At 62.5% G+C, this 17,037-nt stretch overlaps 2 protein-coding genes across 2 annotated transcripts; both read right to left on the bottom strand.

The window, feature by feature from the left end:
• Window positions 1-1,157: 1,157 nt before the first annotated feature.
• Window positions 1,158-8,069, bottom strand: LMXM_26_1820 (conserved hypothetical protein; the record flags this gene model as incomplete). The annotated part of the gene is made up of 1 exon (XM_003876435.1): window positions 1,158-8,069. The coding sequence occupies one exon, from the start codon at window positions 8,067-8,069 to the stop codon at window positions 1,158-1,160; it is 6,912 nt and encodes a 2,303-aa protein (XP_003876484.1).
• Window positions 8,070-13,660: 5,591 nt separating this feature from the next.
• LMXM_26_1810 (conserved hypothetical protein) lies at window positions 13,661-15,157 on the bottom strand (the record flags this gene model as incomplete). The annotated part of the gene is made up of 1 exon (XM_003876434.1): window positions 13,661-15,157. One exon carries the CDS (start codon window positions 15,155-15,157, stop codon window positions 13,661-13,663), a length of 1,497 nt encoding a protein of 498 aa, XP_003876483.1.
• Window positions 15,158-17,037: the final 1,880 nt, after the last annotated feature.

Raw genomic sequence — 17,037 nt, 5'->3', positions numbered from 1 at the left:
CAAAGCAGGAGAGCGGTGAAGACGAGAGAGAGAGCGGCGGCGTAAGAGTGAAGCACACGTCGATGCACTGCCCAAAGGTGCCGTGGGCGCCACCGCAGCTTGCCGTCGTGTAATGACCGCGCAGGTGTCTCCTTGCAAGGCAACGAGAGAGGGAAGGGGACAACGCGAAGAGCACGCCATGCGAATTGGCGGAGGAGGTGGAGTGAGAGCGAGGGGAGGAGGAGGAATAGGATAGAGCACATCTGCATGTAAGCACACACATGCACCTGCACGTACATATGTGTGTGTGCCTGTGTGTGTGGAAGGGGGAGGGGGGCGAGGGAGGAGAGACTGTGGACACACACGCACAGAGAGAGACCGCACGGCGCAACGGAAAAAAAATGGCTGATAAGGAAAGCAGTGCCTCGTTGTGCCAGCATCAACGACATACAGTGAGGGACACACGACACACTTACGCCTCTCCTGCACTGCGCAACTCGCGCGCTAGGCGCGGTGTCCTGGGTGCTCACATGTGTATGGCCTCCTTGATGGTCTCCTCGGACGGTTTGCCGCTGTTGTCGATGCCTTTGGAAGGGAGGAAGGACATCGCAACACGGGTCCCCTCCCTGTTCTGCTGTGCCGGTTTCGTGCTGTCCCTGATACAGCGGTACCCAGCGGCCATGGGGGTGTGGCGGCGGCGAAGACGGAGAAGGGAATAGAGGGGGGACACACAGAGATAGAGAGAAGACATACGTGCGCACCACTGCGGAAAAAAGTCACAACGTCGGTAAAGTGCAGCGACACCCATGCACGCACCCACCCACACATACACACAGCTGTGGTGAGAAGGGAGAGGATGGTGAAGAAACTAGAAACAAAAGAAGGGCGATGAAGAGAGAGAACAGCCACGAGACGCAGCTGCGATGGCCGCGAAAGCATTATATGTGTGTGTATGTGTGTGTGTCGGGGGAGGAGGGTAGGGACTTTGTGCGAAACGGAGGAGGAGAAACAGATGGTGTCGCCAACTGCTGCGTGCAAGACAGCACTCGCCCAAGGAGAGCAGCGGAGGGGAGGGCCAGGGGCAGTAGCTGTGGTACAGAAGGAGAGAACGGAAGTGCTGGGCGGCAGTACGTCAAGCGCACGCGTATGCGCACCGGGTGTCGTTGCTTGCGCCCACCTTATATGGCACAGTAGGCGGCCGCGAGTGCCGTGAGAGAGGTATCGTACTGCGCCCACTGATAGTAGTCGAGCAGCCCTGCAATCACGCGAGCAGCCGGATCGCACAGAGAGCTGCTTGTTCCGCCGGCCACAACAGCGCATCCACCACGCTGCTGCCTCGTCACGCTCTTGTCCCCGTCACCCGGCCGCTTCTCCTCTGCACTGCTGATACACCCTTCACTCGTCGTCACAACAGAGCCGCCGCTGCTGTTACACACTACAGCGCAGCCACTGGTGCCCTCCTCGACGGCTGCATCGAGGTTAGCCACCTCGCGCACTGCACGATACTGCCGGGCCGCATCCGTCATCAGCTCGACACCTTTAGCAACGTAGGAGGACCACGGGTTTCTGCGATGAGCTGCCGCGCCTCTGCTTGGATTTCCGCCTCCGGTTCCAGAACCGGTGGTGGCTTCCGATTCGTAGTCCGACTGCTGCTGCTGCTGTCGTTGCGCAGCCGCCATCGCCTCCTCCGCCGTCGCAGGCGAAGGAGTGAAGGGCGAGGAGAGGGTGCCAGCCGCACCGACAGCCCCGCCAATGGCCGTCTCAGAGTCCTCGGCATCTCGTCTCACCTCCGAGAACGTCGACGGTCGACCAGCTGCGGCCGCGGAAGTGGGCGACTTGCGCTCCCACTCGTTGTAGGCGTCCCAGCACATCAGCTGCAACGCCGTCACAATAAGGAAGAGGGGTGCGTAAAAGGCGTAGAGGCCTGTGCGGTCACCGTTGTCGCCAGCATTGCCTCCAACGCCGCTGCCGCCGCCCCCAGCACTACCGAGTCCGTTCGAGGCACCCATACCAGCACCACCACCGGAAGTACCAGCCCCCGCTCCATCACCGCCGCCCATCGCACCACCGCTACCGCCACCATGGCGATGCGCGTCCATCAACGATGCGTTGTACACGGGCTTGAACCACACCTCGGAGCGGCATCGGTTCGGGACCAAGCCAACAAGAGGAATGCGCACGTACGTCGCTGTCTTTGCCCTTGTGGGGCACGTTTCGGCGTTTGCGGTGCCCGTCGCGGTGTGCGGGGCGGCGACGGCGCCGGAGATCGTGGGGCTGCTGCTTTCCCCGCCGACAACGGTGCCTGCGCCGGTGCTGCCCGCGTAGACGTCGCGAAGACGCAGACGCGAATCGCCGTTGGTGCTAAAGGCGAAGCTCTCCGTGGTGCGGTTCGACGCGCAGCCGGTTTGACCCTCCTCCCACGAATTGCGACCGCGGCTGGTGGACGCGCACGAGGACGAGCCGTTGTCCGGCTCATCGTCCTCGCCGTCGACGGACAGCGCCGTCATAATGTGCGTCATCGGCGGCGGCGAGACCCAGCGCGCGACGTGGTAGTGCCGCTGCAGGCTCCAGAGGTCAAAGGAGAGTGCAGCACGGTCGCCGCGGAAGACGGGGCTGCTCCACGAGCTGTTCATCGCCGCGCCTTCGCTCTTATCCGCAAACGGGACAAACAGGTGCCGCGGTGCTCGGAGAAGGTAGTAGGCGAGGAAGGTGCCGCAGCTGTGCTTCGAGGAATGACCGCCGCAGAATACAGGCTGCCACATGAGCGCCACCCACGACTGGTGGTCAACATCTGCCGTGGTGGCGGTCAGCAACTCTGCGTAGCTCTCGTCGCACTTCGCCAGCTCCACGATCTGCTCCACCATGATGTTCCGATTGTTAGGCCGGTCGGTGGCGCTCCACGTGAGCACGCCATCCTCCTCCGCGTAGGAGCCTGTTGTGTGGCTGCTGCCGCCTCCATGAGCCGCCCCTTCCACGCTGGTGGTTGCATGCTCATCTTCCGCTGATACACCGGCGCTCTCACTGGCCGCAGCCTCCTCCCGACGCCGCTGGCGGCGAATCTCGCGCAACGCGGTGAGCCGCTTGTAAGCCGGTGAGGCTGGGTGGAAGCGAATGCGAAAGCCGCTCAGAAGCGGTGTATACACCAGCTCGCCCTCAGCGGGTCGCATCGGCGCCGGGTAGATCGGCTCGGCGAGGTTCACGACGCAGCCGAACGGACTATCGAAGCTCTGCCAGATGGACTTGAGCGTCATGACCGGCTCACAGTAGGAGGGGCCGGCGAAGTCCCAGTAGTGCGTTCGATCTGCTTGCGCCGGACGCGGTGTCGGCAGCACTGGTCCCTCCTGGCCACCACCGCCACCGCCGCTCGTGCTGTTGTGTCCTGCTCCGCCTGTGGTGCGCGCGTCTTCGCTCTGGAGGGCGAGAAATGTGCCGCCGCGGCTGCTGCGACTGCCGTGCGCGGAACCGTGCTGACTGCTGCCGCCGCCAGGTGACAAAGAGAGCCCTCTGCTCCCGCGGGTGCAGATGAGCTGGCACTGGTCCTCGTTGCAAGGGAACTCGAGGTCGCTTGCCACCGGCACCTGCGGGGAGAAGGCGTCCACGAGGCATGCAATATTGCCAAAGGACGCAGCGTTGAAGCGCATTGCGGCGTGGAACTCCTCCAGAAGTAACTCCTGCCCCACATGGTGCTCGTAGATGTAGGGCGGACGCGACGCCGGCATCGGGTAGCGCCCGCCTGCCTGCAAGTTGATTTGGCTCCCGCCGGTGTGGTATACATTCGTGTGCGTGGGACTGGTGTAGCGGTTGTGCGCGGGAGAACTAATACGATGGCTGCTGGCGCCGGTACTGCTAATATTGTTCGCTGGTCCACTCATGCTGCCTTGCTGGCCACCACCGTCTGGGCTCGTCGCGAAACGACTGGCGCCGCCGCTGTTCGAAACCCGTTGGTGCTGGTGCTGCTGTATGGTTGGCGACGGCGTCGAAGACCCCGGACGAGCCGTAGCACCGTTCGAGAGTAGGAGGCTACTTTGGCTGGGTGTATTGAGAAACGTGGAGCTACACACCACGGTGGCGGGCGAGGACGTCAGCGAGGCACTGCCGGGGCCGGCACGACGGCCGGTGACGGTCCCCTCAGCCCCTGTACTCTGCTGCTGCTGTTGTTGCTGTTGGCGGAGTGACAGTTTCGTGGTGTTGCAGCCACGAGTGTTGTTTCCTTGGTAGCAGTACTGGAGGTGGTCCTCCGCGTCTCCGGATGCCCCCTCCATCACGACGCCACAGCGGCCACCGTCGAGATCAAACGCGGGCTGATTGGGGTAGCGGTGGGGGTAGGAAACTATGGAAGGCGGCTGCTGCATGGTCGCAGCAGCGCCGATGCCCTCACGCGACCCGCCAGCAGCTCGGTGCAGGTGCGGTGTGCTGCCCCCACCTCCGCTGGGAAGCCGCGGCGGCAGTGCTGCACTCGAGCCGCTTTCCGGAGACTGCACGTATTTGTTCGCGGCCGCGCCGCCGCCTGCCGAGAGAGACGCGGTACAGCTGGCAGCCAACGAGGCCGGTTGCAGAAAGGGCGAGGTGCCATGATAGGCGTGACAGTGGTGCTGTATCGGCACCGAGGGCGATGACACGCCTGAGGCGGGAGTCGATCGTCGCATGTGGTGGCTGTGGTGGTGGGCAAGCAGGTGCAGGTGGTGGGGCCGGCCAACGATCGAGCGGAGCGAGCTGTCTGTGGGTGTGGTCCCGGGACGAGGTGGGGGAGCCGCCGTGTTGGACGCATCCCTCGCAGCCGCCAGCGCGTCGGCTGTGAGCGGCGCCGTGGCGGGCTTCATACCACCGAGGTCGCGCACGCTTTCGAGGTCGCCTTCGGCATCCTCATCTTTGCTGCCCTCGCCCGCCGCTTCTGCCGCCCCCGCTCCGCCGTGGGCGTACCCCTCGTCCTCCTCGACGCACGCACGGGTGCCCTCGGCATCGGCGTCACCACTGTCCATGGACGGACGCGCTAGTCCGCGGTCTCTTTCCTCAGTCGCGCTGTACGCCCCACGCGACATCTCGCGCGACAGCAGACGTTGGACAGGGGCGTACATGGCCGGCCTCACTGCAAGTGAGGCCGTCGAGAGGGACGCGGGCGGGGTTCCCGTACTGCCAGCGGCGACTCCGGCCCCGCCACCGCTGGCCGACGACGAACATGCGTTCGTCTGCAGCTGCGCCGCCTGCTCTACAATGGCGCCGCAGATGTATGTGTGGAATGGCGCGCCGAGACACTGCGTCAGCGGAGAGGGCCGCAGGAAACTCTGTGCACCACTGCCGCTGCCACTTCCATGTGATGCAGAGCTGGCGTGCGTAGCACTGCGCTCGGTGCCGCTGCTGCGGTGCTGCCGCTGGCTGCGACTCCCGCTGCCAGTGGAGCCGGCACCACCTTGGCGGTCAACTAGAATCGTAGCCATAGCTGATGTGGCCGTATCAAGCCTGCTGTCCGTGAAAGTCTCGGTGGCGTAGTCAGCCTCAGCCTCTTCTTCAGCGTCATCCTCGGCTCCGCTTAGCGAAGACTCACCGCTGTCGTGCGCTGCTGCAGTCACGCTACTCTTGGGAGGCATGCAGCAATCACTCACCTGCGGCGAGCGGACAGCGTCCTTCGGCACTCCGTCGCTCCTGCCGGCAGTGCTGTCCTCGCCCACATTCTGCGGCAGCGGTTGCTGGGGATGTGGCGCGTTCAGTGAGGAGGGTGGCAACTCTAGTAAGACGACCGGCTCGCGTGTCAACAATGCTTGCTCCGGCATCGGCGCGTCGGCCTGCTGGTACTCCACATTCTTGTCGGACGCAGGCACGACGTGAGTGCGGAGGTCGGCACTGCATTGACCGCATGTTCCATGCTTCTCATCCTTCTCCGCTGCTTCGGGTGCCCCCTCAGGGTTTGCAGCGGACTGCACACGATCCGCGCCGCTGTTCCCTCCCTTTTTCCCTCTCTTGCGAGATGGCGCTGGGGCCGCACTGCCAACGCCGCCGTCGCCGCGGCCGTTGCCGCTACTGTTGCTTCTACTGTGGCCCCCGCTCCTCACCGACGACATCGGCACTATGTCGTCCGACGCCTGCGCCCTGGCAAGCTCCTCTGACCTGTCACTCTTGCCTTGCTCCTCCGTAACGTTGTACCGCCGCGGCGCCGTCTCTGGTGGCTGCGACACGTACTGAGAGTTGCGGCTGACTGGCATCGATGCTCTGCCCGGCCTCGCGTCAGCCCGGTGCTGCGGATGCGAGGACCCGCTGTAGCCACGGTAGCACCCCTGCTGCTGTTGCTGCTGTGGATGATGAGGGGTGTAGCCGTGAGCGTCGTAGCCCCCACCATTGCTATCACCGCCACCGCCATAGCGAGGATCAGTCACGTAGAAGCTGCCACCCCGCTGGTACTGCTGCGGCGGCGGCTGAGGCGGACCTCCGCTGCCGCGTTGGTGGGTTTCAGTGATCGGCGGTGATGCGGCGGCGGATGGGCCCGGCTGGGCCTCTCCGCAGGCGTAGGAGGCTTGATAAGCGATGGTTTGCTGCTGGGGCGAGGCGTGCCCTGCAGGGTAGCCGTACCCAGGGCTGATCCCGCTGCTGCCGATTTGATTCGCAGCCGCGTAGTACTCGCGGTAGCCGTTCGCCGCGTAGCCGTGATACGACTGGCCGCCATCCTCAACCTCGGCCCCGCTCCCTGGCTGTGGAGATGGGTAGCTGCCACTGGACACTGCCTGGCCGCTCTTGTCACTGCCGGCATCTGTGTACGGCACACCTCGTGTGCGAGATGCATGCAGCGCTGGTGCGCTATAGCCGCTGGCGTAGCCGGCGCCGTAGTAGCCTCCGCTTGCACTACCGCCGCCGACACCAGACCAGCCATTACCCGCAGCTGCTGTTGCAGTGCTAGAACCGTAGCCACGCCCGCCAAGGCCGCCACCTTCGGACCCGCTCATGTTGCTGCCTGCGTTATCTGGCTGGCCATACGCGCCACCGGCGTAGCGCGCCGCCGAGGTACCCTGTGTGGCATCGCTCTCGCCACCGTAAGCGCTTGTAGTGGTGCTGCAAGGCTGACTGCTCCTGCTCGCGGCATGTATGGCGTGGCCGTATGACACGGAGACGGAGGAGCTTTGGCCCTCCCCACCCATGTAGGGGGAATGCTGCGGTTGCTGCTGCTGCTGCTGTGCAGAGGGGGGAGAGCCCTGATATGAGTATGCTGGACATTGAGCATACTGCTGGTAGTAGACCTCTGCGGCGCCACCTTGACTGCTGCTCTGCATACTGCTGCCCTGATTGTAGAGACCCTCCCCCTCGCCGGATGATGGCGGCGGGTATCCCTGTGGTTGCTGCTGCTGTTGCGAGTTGTAGTAATGCGCCCCGCTGCCGCTGCTCGCCGTGCGGGCGTGGCCGCGACGCTGGCCAGAGCCGCTGCCGTGGTAGTAGCCGTAGTACTGACTCTCCCCGCCTAAGCTTTGAGAGGTGGAGGCTGTCATTTGGTACTGCTGCGGTCGCGGCTTCGGCTGCTGTTGTGGCTGCTGTGGTTGGTAGGCCTGCTGATAATAGCTCTGATAGGCACTGCTACCCGGCTCTGTGGCTGGCATCTGTGGGCTGTAGGGCGACTGCTGCTGTTGTGGCGGCGGCGGCTGAGGTGGCGGCTGTCGATGGGACTGCTGGTATTGGGCAGAGTGCTGGTTCGGGTGTTGCTGTGGATTCGCCGTCGCAGACGATGACGGTTGGTAGGGAAAAGAGTACACGGGCACTGATTGGCCGTCACTCGCCCCTGCACCGCTGCTGGTGCTGCCCACCATGGGGCCAGGGGTAGATCCGTAGGGCATGCTCGTCGAACCGCTGCTGCCGCCACCACCTCCTGGGTACTCGCCTTGGTTATTGTAGTAGCCGTGGGTGCTTGAGCTGTAGTAGCTGGCTTGGTCGCTACCGTAGTACTTGCTGTAGTAGTAGCTCGTGTTTGGCGCCGACGACTCGCCGTTGACGTCCTCTCCTCCACCGTACGCAGCCGGCATAGCTGCGCTGCTCGCACCTGCCCTAGGCAGCGTCGAACGAGCGCCGACTGACGCCGCCGTCCCCCCTCCCTGACGCCGCGAGGAGGGATACATGCCGCTACGCGGCGCCACAGGCCCATCGCTGGCCACGGGAGTGGCGAAGGATGTCACCGTGCTACCACCAGCAGCACCCCAGCCCCCCAAGATCACGTGCGAGGCCTCGGCGTCAGTGCCAGAGGTCGTCAGCTGGGAAGGCGGTGGAGGTGGGGGTGGGTGGTGCATATCAATGGGATCTGCTGTATCGCCTAGAGAAGCCTCTGTTGCCCCTGCACCAGTGCCACTGCGAGCTAGTATTGAATTGAGAGACTTGACCTTGCTGCTAGAGCCATGTTGCACGCCAGACTTGACCACTGTCGTCGCAAGACCGCTACCAGAGCCGAGGCTGTTGCTCGAGCCCTCCATTACTGTCTCTGAGTCCGACGCTCAAGATATCTAGTGAGAGCAGGGGCACCGTGGACGGAGTTGTTCTCTCCTCCGAGGCCACAATCAGCTGTCTGTTGGAGCACTGCTCTGCAGAGTCAAGGAGGTGGAGAGGGCCGTTCGCCTTTCGGAGAGGTGCACACCGACTACAGAGAGGGGAGCAGGCGTATCAACGACGAAGACCCACCACGCGGTCCACAGGAGGGGGAGAAAGAGAGACGCGAAAGAAGAGGAGGGGAAGGGGGGATGTGTGCGCGCGAGCCGAGTCGGAAGGGATGTTCAAATATAAAGAAAACCGCCAGAAGAACAGGGAGGGGGCGGGCGGCCACGACAGGGCACGACGGGGCACGAGAAAGGGGAGGGAGAAGCGGGAAGCTCTCGCAATGGACGAAGAAAGCAGGCAGCCGAGAGAGACCGAGAGCGAGGGGAAGGGAGGAGAGGCGAGAAGAAGCAGCGGTCGTCGTCGCCAAAAAGCGCCTGTGTGATGGATGGCGCCGCCACGGGCGGTAGACGATGCAGGCGATAGAGAGCTTGGCACGTTCAAAAGAGGATACCGAGAGACACCCACAAGCATAAAGACCAATATGGATATAGAAAGAGAGAGCGGCGCGTGCGTACGTGTGTGTGCGTGCTGCAGAGAATGCGTTGTGGAACCCTCTGTCAAGAAGCAAGGAGAGGGGGGGGGACAGCAAGAGAAGCGAGAACGGAAGCAGGGCCCGTAAGAGAGAGACACACGCAGACGCACACACAACCGCCTCTAGAGAAGGACACAGAAACAGGTACACAGGCTGACAAAGATACGTCAAGTGCACTGGGCCGACAACACGCAGCGATGTACACCGCAACACGGGAGAGAAGAAGGGCGAGGGGGAGAGTTGGGGGTGGGGTGGTGGCAGAGGCACAGCAACAGCCTGGCAGGGGAGAAAGACGAAATCAGTCCTTGTAGGAACAGAAACAGAGAGAGAGGCACACACGCACACACACGAGGAGGGCAGCCAGCAGTCTAAAAGATGATGATTATGCTGAGGGGAGAAGGGAGGGCGGTGAAGTAGCGAGGGAAGGGGAGAACCGTCAAAGGAGGTCGCGTGAAGTGTCAACCGATACAGCAGCAGGAACCAAAATGAGCACACACACACACACACGCGCGCCGAGACACTGAGAGACACTCAGAGAGAGAGAGAGAGAACACGCGCGCTTCTTCCCCAGTTTCTTCTTTTTATCCGCGCCTACGCAGAGATCACCCAGAATACGACGAAAAGGACAGAGAGAGCCAACCGCACACGCACGGCGCGCAAGTCACACGACGGCGATGCTCGGAAGGAGAGACGACAGGAAGATCACAGGAAAGGAGAACAGAGAGCGCGCCAGACGAGACACACCGTTCACAGGCGCGGCAACAAGAGTGAGAGGCGCCAGCCGCCACTGTACGCACACACACACACACACAGACGGGTACACACAACACGGCTGCAGCGTTACTTTGTGTAGAGATCGAGAGAGAGAGGAAACGTGCGGAAGAAATGTGCAGCACAACCCACTTGCCCCACCGCACGGTGTAGAGACTGCGAGATACAGACGGACTGAGAAAAGGAGAGAAGCCGGCGAGACGAGAGAACCAGACGAGCACACAGAAGGGGCCAGCGAAGAACAAAAGAAAGAAAAGGGAGTCAACACGAAACAAGCCCGACTACACAACACGCGCATGTGTCGAAGATGTGCGCCCCTTCTGCGTGCTCCTCTGTGAGCGGCGATAGCGCTCTCCTTCGCTGCTGTTCCCTCCGCCCCGTATCCAATCCTTTTTTTCCCCTCCTCCTCCTCTCGCTTTGCTTATTCCACTCCACGCTGGCAATGGACGCGCGCACACGCGCCGCCCAGAAAAACCGGCGTGCGTTGAGCGTGTGGAGGGTGAGAGGGCGACGGAACGGTGAGGAATCTGTGGCGGAGTGGCGAGGACAGCAGAGCAGGCCCCGAGAAAGTACAAGAGGTGAAGCAGGAGAGGAAAAGGAAAAAAGAGCGAAGGGCAGGTCACTGTATGGGGGGAAATGGGCGGAGGTGGGAAAGGGCAAAAGGACTACCGAAGGGAAGCCACCCGCCGCAATGGTCGAGGCGCACAGCACACAGCCACCCTCTCACGCTTTCGCTCCCCAACCGCGCACAATCACGCAGGCGGAAAGACACAGCAACAACAAGACCGGGGCCCGCCCGCCAACTTTTGCATGAATAGACGCACACACACGCACACACGCGCGCGCACGGAGACACACGGGGAGAGAGAAAGCCGAAGGAACAAAAAAGAGTTCGGCCTATTTCTTTTCCTTGAAAGCTCGCCTACGTGTGTGGGGGGGGGGGGTTGTGTGGGGGTTGCGTAACGCACACACGGAACTGCTGGCGTATTCGGCAGGGTTCAGGTACGCACGTGTGTACGTGTGCGTGGGAAGAAGGGAGGGGGTTACAGGAGGTGGAGAAAGACAACGGGGGTGAGATGGGAGAGAGAGGTAGGGAGGGTGCAGTCCACCGAAAACCCTGTGCGCACAAGAGAGAGGAGATGTGCATCACGTACCACATGGGGCACAGGCATGGCACCTGTTGCTGCTACTGTTATGGGGCGTGGGAGGGGAAGGGAGAGGGGGCGACTGCGACATGAATATCCACAATCACACAGTGCCCACGCGCGGGCACACACTCATGGCGTCATCAGGCGCTTAACCCTGCCCCACGCCTCTTCGGCGGCTCCCACAACACGCGCTCGTTGGAGCGGCACATGGAAAAGCTCGTTGTCTCATGTCAGCCCTATTTCATTCTGTGTTTAATTATCACTTGGAGGTACATGTCCCACACGGAGAGCGACGAACAGAACGAGTGAGAGCAGAGAGCGGAGAATCAACGAGGAAGCAGCGGGGGAAGCGGGGGAAGCGGGGGAAGCCGAGTGCTGGCAGGCAGCTGAACGGCACAAGAATAAGGAAACAGCCTTCACACGTAGGGCAACACGCCAAGAGAGAGGGAGGGGGGTGTATAAGAAACACACAAGACGGAGAAGCCGAGGGGGAAATGGCGCAAGTGCAGCACCGCAGCGAACGCCGCACACACCCTAGCATAGAAACACAAGTACACACACACACACGAGAGAGAAAGAGAACAAGGAAGGGGGAAGAGCACTGGAGAGAGGCCGTGCGGATACGCCCAGGCTGGACTGCCGCCTTTTCACGTGGTTCTCGCGACTGAGTGAGAGAGTGTAAGCACACTGGTGCTTGTCAAGAGCGAAAAAAAAGAAAAGCTACATCTCCGTGTATGGCGCACAGAAGCGCGGAGAGGGAGTGCGGGAGGGAGAAGAGGCCCGACAGGGCGCACCTCCCTCTCTCTACTGTTTCCGCCTCAACCCCTCCGTGCTTGTGCGCGGCTCGCCTACATAGTCCCTCCTCTGTCGAGCGCCTGGCGAGTGGAGGCGGCAAACACTCTCATCTCACCATCTTCCGGCTCCGACACGGCGCCACGCCGTCGTTGCTGCTGCCCCTGCGCCTCCAGTCAGTCTACAAGTCCTTTGGCGGCGCGTAGCTTGTTGCGATGCACCTGTGGGTCTTCCTCTTCGGCCTGCACCGCACTCTATATTATGGCAGCCTGTTTGTTGGCCTCTGAAGCTGGGATGGGAACTGGCAGCGGTGAGGACAGCGGTTGCATTACGCACTCCAGTCAGAGGTCTGGCTGGTCCCGATGCCTTCGTTGGGACACCATCTGCCCCGGGGTGCTGTCGCCGGCTGTGCTACTGGGAGCTGCACCAGCGCACCGAAGCCTCGCTTCCCGCTAGTGGCCATGACGGGTGCAAACAGTGTCGCGGAAGACATTCCACGGTGACGTCAGGCGCTATTTTCTTTCAGATGCAATGAAAGTCACCTAGAAGAAAACGTTGCCGCGCGGGTTCGCGGATGTGGGGGAGGGGGAAGCGGTCCGCTGAACTCTGCACTGCTGGCGCTACGTTGGCGCCAGGGGCTCGGTGCGACGTGATCATGCGACGAGCGGACGTGTCTGTTGCACTAGAAGGAGTAAAAGTCAGTCGTGCTGCTCCTGATGTGGGGATTTCAACCACTAAAGTAGTAGGCGCATCCCAGCCGCTCCCCCATCATGCCGGTTCGCCACCCGCTGTGCATCCGTCGGGGTGGCACTCAGACTCCCCCCACCAGTAAGCTGTGTGAGGGCCGTGTGAGGAAACGCATTCGAGTCGCGCTGACACCTCGCCTACCAAATGGATGGTGCACACGTGCTTGCTGTCGCAGCGCCATCCACGACCTCGCCGCCGACACCGGTAGCGGTGCATCTCTCTGTCCTCCCCCCCACACGTCGTAGCCACCTGGCCCTGTCACCACCAGAAGTGGTTCAGCATGGGCAGGGATAGAGGGAGGGGGGAGGGGGGCTACCTGGCCTCCCCCAACACAGAGGGTGGGGGACACCTGAACCCTGTGATACCACGCACTGCGAGATGTCCCCCATCCTCAAGGAGAAGGGAAGAGCGGACAGACCCAAGAGCACAGCACAAGGCCCTGTAAGGGAGAGATGGAGGTGGATGTGTACGCAGCCTCCACCCCCCCCTCCCAAGATGGACGAAGCACCACCCCCATTGACTCTCTGGAGACAATCCCGAGGCAGCCACGGCCTTTGCAGCGCCGTGGGGATGGAGCGGATCCCCCACTGACCAGCTGCGGGAGAGGTGATGCCATGGAGAATGAGGAAAGGGAGGAAGGGGGAGAGGGGCAGCACGAGTTTTGCCATGAAGGAAAAAACATGTCGGAGCACGCGTGCAAGGCCTGCGTCAAAGCATCCAGCAGAAAAGGGCCGATATTAAGCGCGCCGTGACACCTCGCCGTGCTCATCAGCGTGTGCTTTCCATGTCCCCCCCCCTCCACCATTCTCCCTTTCTTTTTGGGGGCGGCGCGCCGTGGATTGGGCACATCAGCAACGGCCAAGGGGTTCTCGGGATGTTGTACAGCCCAGCGCCTACTTCTCCGCTTTTCAAAGTGTTCGTTTTTGTTGCTTCTCCGTTTGGGCGCCTTCTCGCTGACCCCCGTCACCGGGGAGCAGCTCAGCACCCGCTGGTGGGGGAACGAGCGCAGACACCCGTGCCCACGCACCTCAGCAGCACCTTTCCTGCTTTGAAGAGCAAGCACGGTGCAGGCATCGATGAACACACACCCCAGTCTCCCCTACTCGCGCGCCACTAGCATTGCGTTCATGACTCAAGGCGACGCCTTGCCGTCTCTTGACTCGGGTGCGCGACCTTCCTCTACCGGTGCCGCCTCCGTCGCTACAACGCGCGCGCGAACCTTGGCCACCTCCTCGGCATGCACCCGCATCGCATGTGCCCGCAACCCACGCTGGCTGGCCAGCACTGTGTAGTCAGCGCAGTAGGGGCACACAAACGCGTTCGCGGCACCGTCCTTCCCGCGTCGCGGGCGGCGCCAACTAAGAACAAGCAGGCTCTCTGCCTGAGCCACCACCTGCGGAGTGAGCAGTGACTGCGAAGGCCCCACGTACGCATAGGCTGCCGCAGCTGTGGAGGTGCTGGGGTGCGCGACATTGGCAGACGGAGTTACTTGGAGGCGTGTCGCCTCCGCCTCTCCCACCGCTGTGTCGCTGCCGTGCCGCACTGCGCCTACACGAGCGACACGCGGCTTGCGTGGTTGTCGGCGCGGCGAATCGGTGGCCAACGCCATCAACGCCCCCTCCTGCGCACGCAGCCGCTTCTGCAGGATGTGGCGCTCACGCCGGTGCCCACTGCCCCGTCGGTAGTGATGCAGGTGCAGAAGATCCTCCGGTGTCCACGCCCCAATCGTATCATCCTCATCGTCGTCCTTCGCGTCCTCTGCCGCGGTGCTCTCACTTCTAGGGGTGCTGCCCCCCACGTTTATGGGGCGATCGACGGCACCGGCATGGCGGATCAGGGGAGACGTGTTTGGCAGAACAAGCGACAACGCAGAGGCAGTAGTCTGTGAGCTGTGCAACACCCGCTGGTTGGAAGAGGAAGATGGCGACGGGAGGGGGCCGTGCAGCGGGGTGCGTTTCGGTGCCGACAAAGCACCATGTGCCCTTGCGGGACTACGCGGATGCCGTGGGACCAGTGGCATCATCGTCGCCCGACAAGGGGATCGACTCGACGCGGACGATGAAGAGGTGTCGGAGAACATGACGCCGTGGAGGCCGCCCTCGGCGCTATCGTCGCTGGCGTACGCGTCCTCGACAAACTTCAGCCCACTTCGTTCCGCGACGTGAGAGAGATAATGCCGCTCCCCCTCTGTCAGCGCGAGTGGCAAACTTGTCGTGCGACTAGGTCGCCTGAAGGGTCTACCCACTGACGAGATGCAATCACCGTCACCGTTGTGCGTGTCCTCTTCGGCGAGGTCAACTTCATCGCTGCTGCCGCTGCTGCTAACACTGCTGTAGCGCTGTCGGTGTCCCTGCTGCTGTTGCTGCGTCCGATACAGGTCCACGGCGTCCTTCACTGGGTCGGCGAAGATGTTTTCGCGAAAAGGACAGTAGTATCGCCTGTGCCGGCGCAGTTTGGCGCGACTGCGGATCTCCAACTCGCAGTCCTCACACGTGAAGGCGGCAGGGTCGGCTTGCTGAAGCAGTAGCAGCGAGCAGGACGGGCCAGGGTTTACGTTGGCTGCTGCTGCTGTGCTTACAGTGGAGGCAGGCAGTGCTACATTCGCCGTGGTGGCGGGAGGCAGGTGCATCTCCGGCAGCGGCGGGGGTGCGGCTGCCGCCACATCTTCTGCGGCCTCTTTGCCGTCTGGGTGGCGTACCTGGGTAGACGGGGTTGCCTGGAGCGGGTGAACCAGCCGCACATGCCGACGGAGGTTTGGCTTCGTGGTAAAGCGTTGGTGGCAATATGAGCATGGGAAGGGCCGCTCGCCAGTATGGGTGAGGAGGTGGCGTCGGTAGTTGCTGCGCACGCCACTCGTGCTGGAATTGCCGGTGAACTCCTTGGCACAGTGGGGGCAGACCAAATGCACCGTGAAGCCGACCGCTGCTCCATCAGCAGCTCTTCCGTGGCTGGCGCCAGGCACAGGCATCTTGATTAGTGCGCTCTCCCGCTGCTACTCCTACACAGTAGGCGTGCGCAACCCAGCAGGAAGAGTGGCGGGCGAGGTGAGAACAGGTGTACGCCGTCCGCTTGTTTTGTTGAGCGAGTACCTCCCCCTCCTACGTCTTTGCGTGTTGTGTCTCCCCACGAGGCCGGCGTTACTCTGAGAGGGGCAGCAAAGGAGGAGGGCCTTGCAGTGCAGAGCGCAGGGGGAGGGGGGGCCTCGGACAACGGGCTCAGCCAGGCACACACGCGCCGCCACAGTCAGTGGGAAGGCGAAGACGTGCACCGGCATCGGAGCACGGAGGTAGACAGACAGACGCAAAGTGCGCGGAGCAGAAGCGGAGGCGGGGAAACAGAAAGAGGGGAGGGGATGCGAGTGACACAACGCACGAAAACGAGCAGTCGGGGTAGTGCAGCTGAGGTGGCACGTTGATGTTGCGTTGCCACGGCTGCCACGGAGTGGCTAGTGAAGAGGAGAAGCAGCGGCGGCGGCGGTGGTGTCGGCGGTGTCGGCGGTGGTGTTGTGCGGTGCTCCGTGCTTTTCCTTCTTCAACGTGTCCACTCTCAGCCATACAGCATGTGCCCAAACGGCGCCCTACCCCCTCCAGACCTGCCACAGGCACCCGCCGCGCCGTGCGGAGCAGCCGTAGATGCACGCGTTGCAGCAATGCGCCGACTCAGCCATCCGAGAGCACGGCCTCTGACTCAGACGTCACACGCACGCCATTCGCTGCGCAGGTGGCTCCAACGCAGCGCCATCCACGACCTCACCGCCGACACCGGTAGCGGTGCATCTCTCTGTCCTCCCCCCACACACGTCGTAGCCACCTGGCCCTGTCACCACCAGAAGTGGTTCAGCATGGGCAGGGATAGAGGGAGGGGGGAGGGGGGCTACCTGGCCTCCCCCAACACAGAGGGTGGGGGACACCTGAACCCAGTGATACCACGCACTGCGAGATGTGCGTACGCCCGTCATCAGGGCAAAGAGGGTTTTTCAAAACGCTTTGAGCACAAATACATGCTTAGACACCTGAAGACCTGCCCGCCAACCTCTCGCCGCCTCAGGAGTCATGGACGCCATGTCGCCCCTCCACCCTTGAGCCCACCTCCAAGCACAAGGCGGTCGCTGATCCTGCAGACATCGCCCGCACACATGCGCGCATGTGTGCGGGCGGGTTGATATTCTTGTCCCCCGTTTCTCTTGCTGTCTATGATGCCGGACTGGAGTTGCATCGGTGCTTCCGCCGAATAGGTGCCCGCTGGTTGTGGCACTCATGGCTAGAGCCTGGCGACTCGCTCTCTCTCTGCTTGCGCATGCAGCCACGTACGAGGGGTAAGAGACAGCACCCTTCTCTCTCGCGCACATAGAAATCGAGCCCAGCACACCGCCATCCCCCTTCAGCTCACCATACTCAGTCGCGCTGACGAGCACAACACGAGCAATGTCATTCAACAAGAGGTGTTGGGGAGTCGCGGTGCGCGCGGGGGGAGGGAGAGCGAAAAGAATGAAAGAGACGTGAGCATGCG

Source organism: Leishmania mexicana, chromosome 26 (assembly GCF_000234665.1).
Source record: "Leishmania mexicana MHOM/GT/2001/U1103 complete genome, chromosome 26".
Lineage (NCBI taxonomy): Eukaryota > Euglenozoa > Kinetoplastea > Trypanosomatida > Trypanosomatidae > Leishmania > Leishmania mexicana.
Note: the sequence above shows the minus strand (reverse complement) of the source record. Positions and strands in the feature narration are given on the sequence as shown.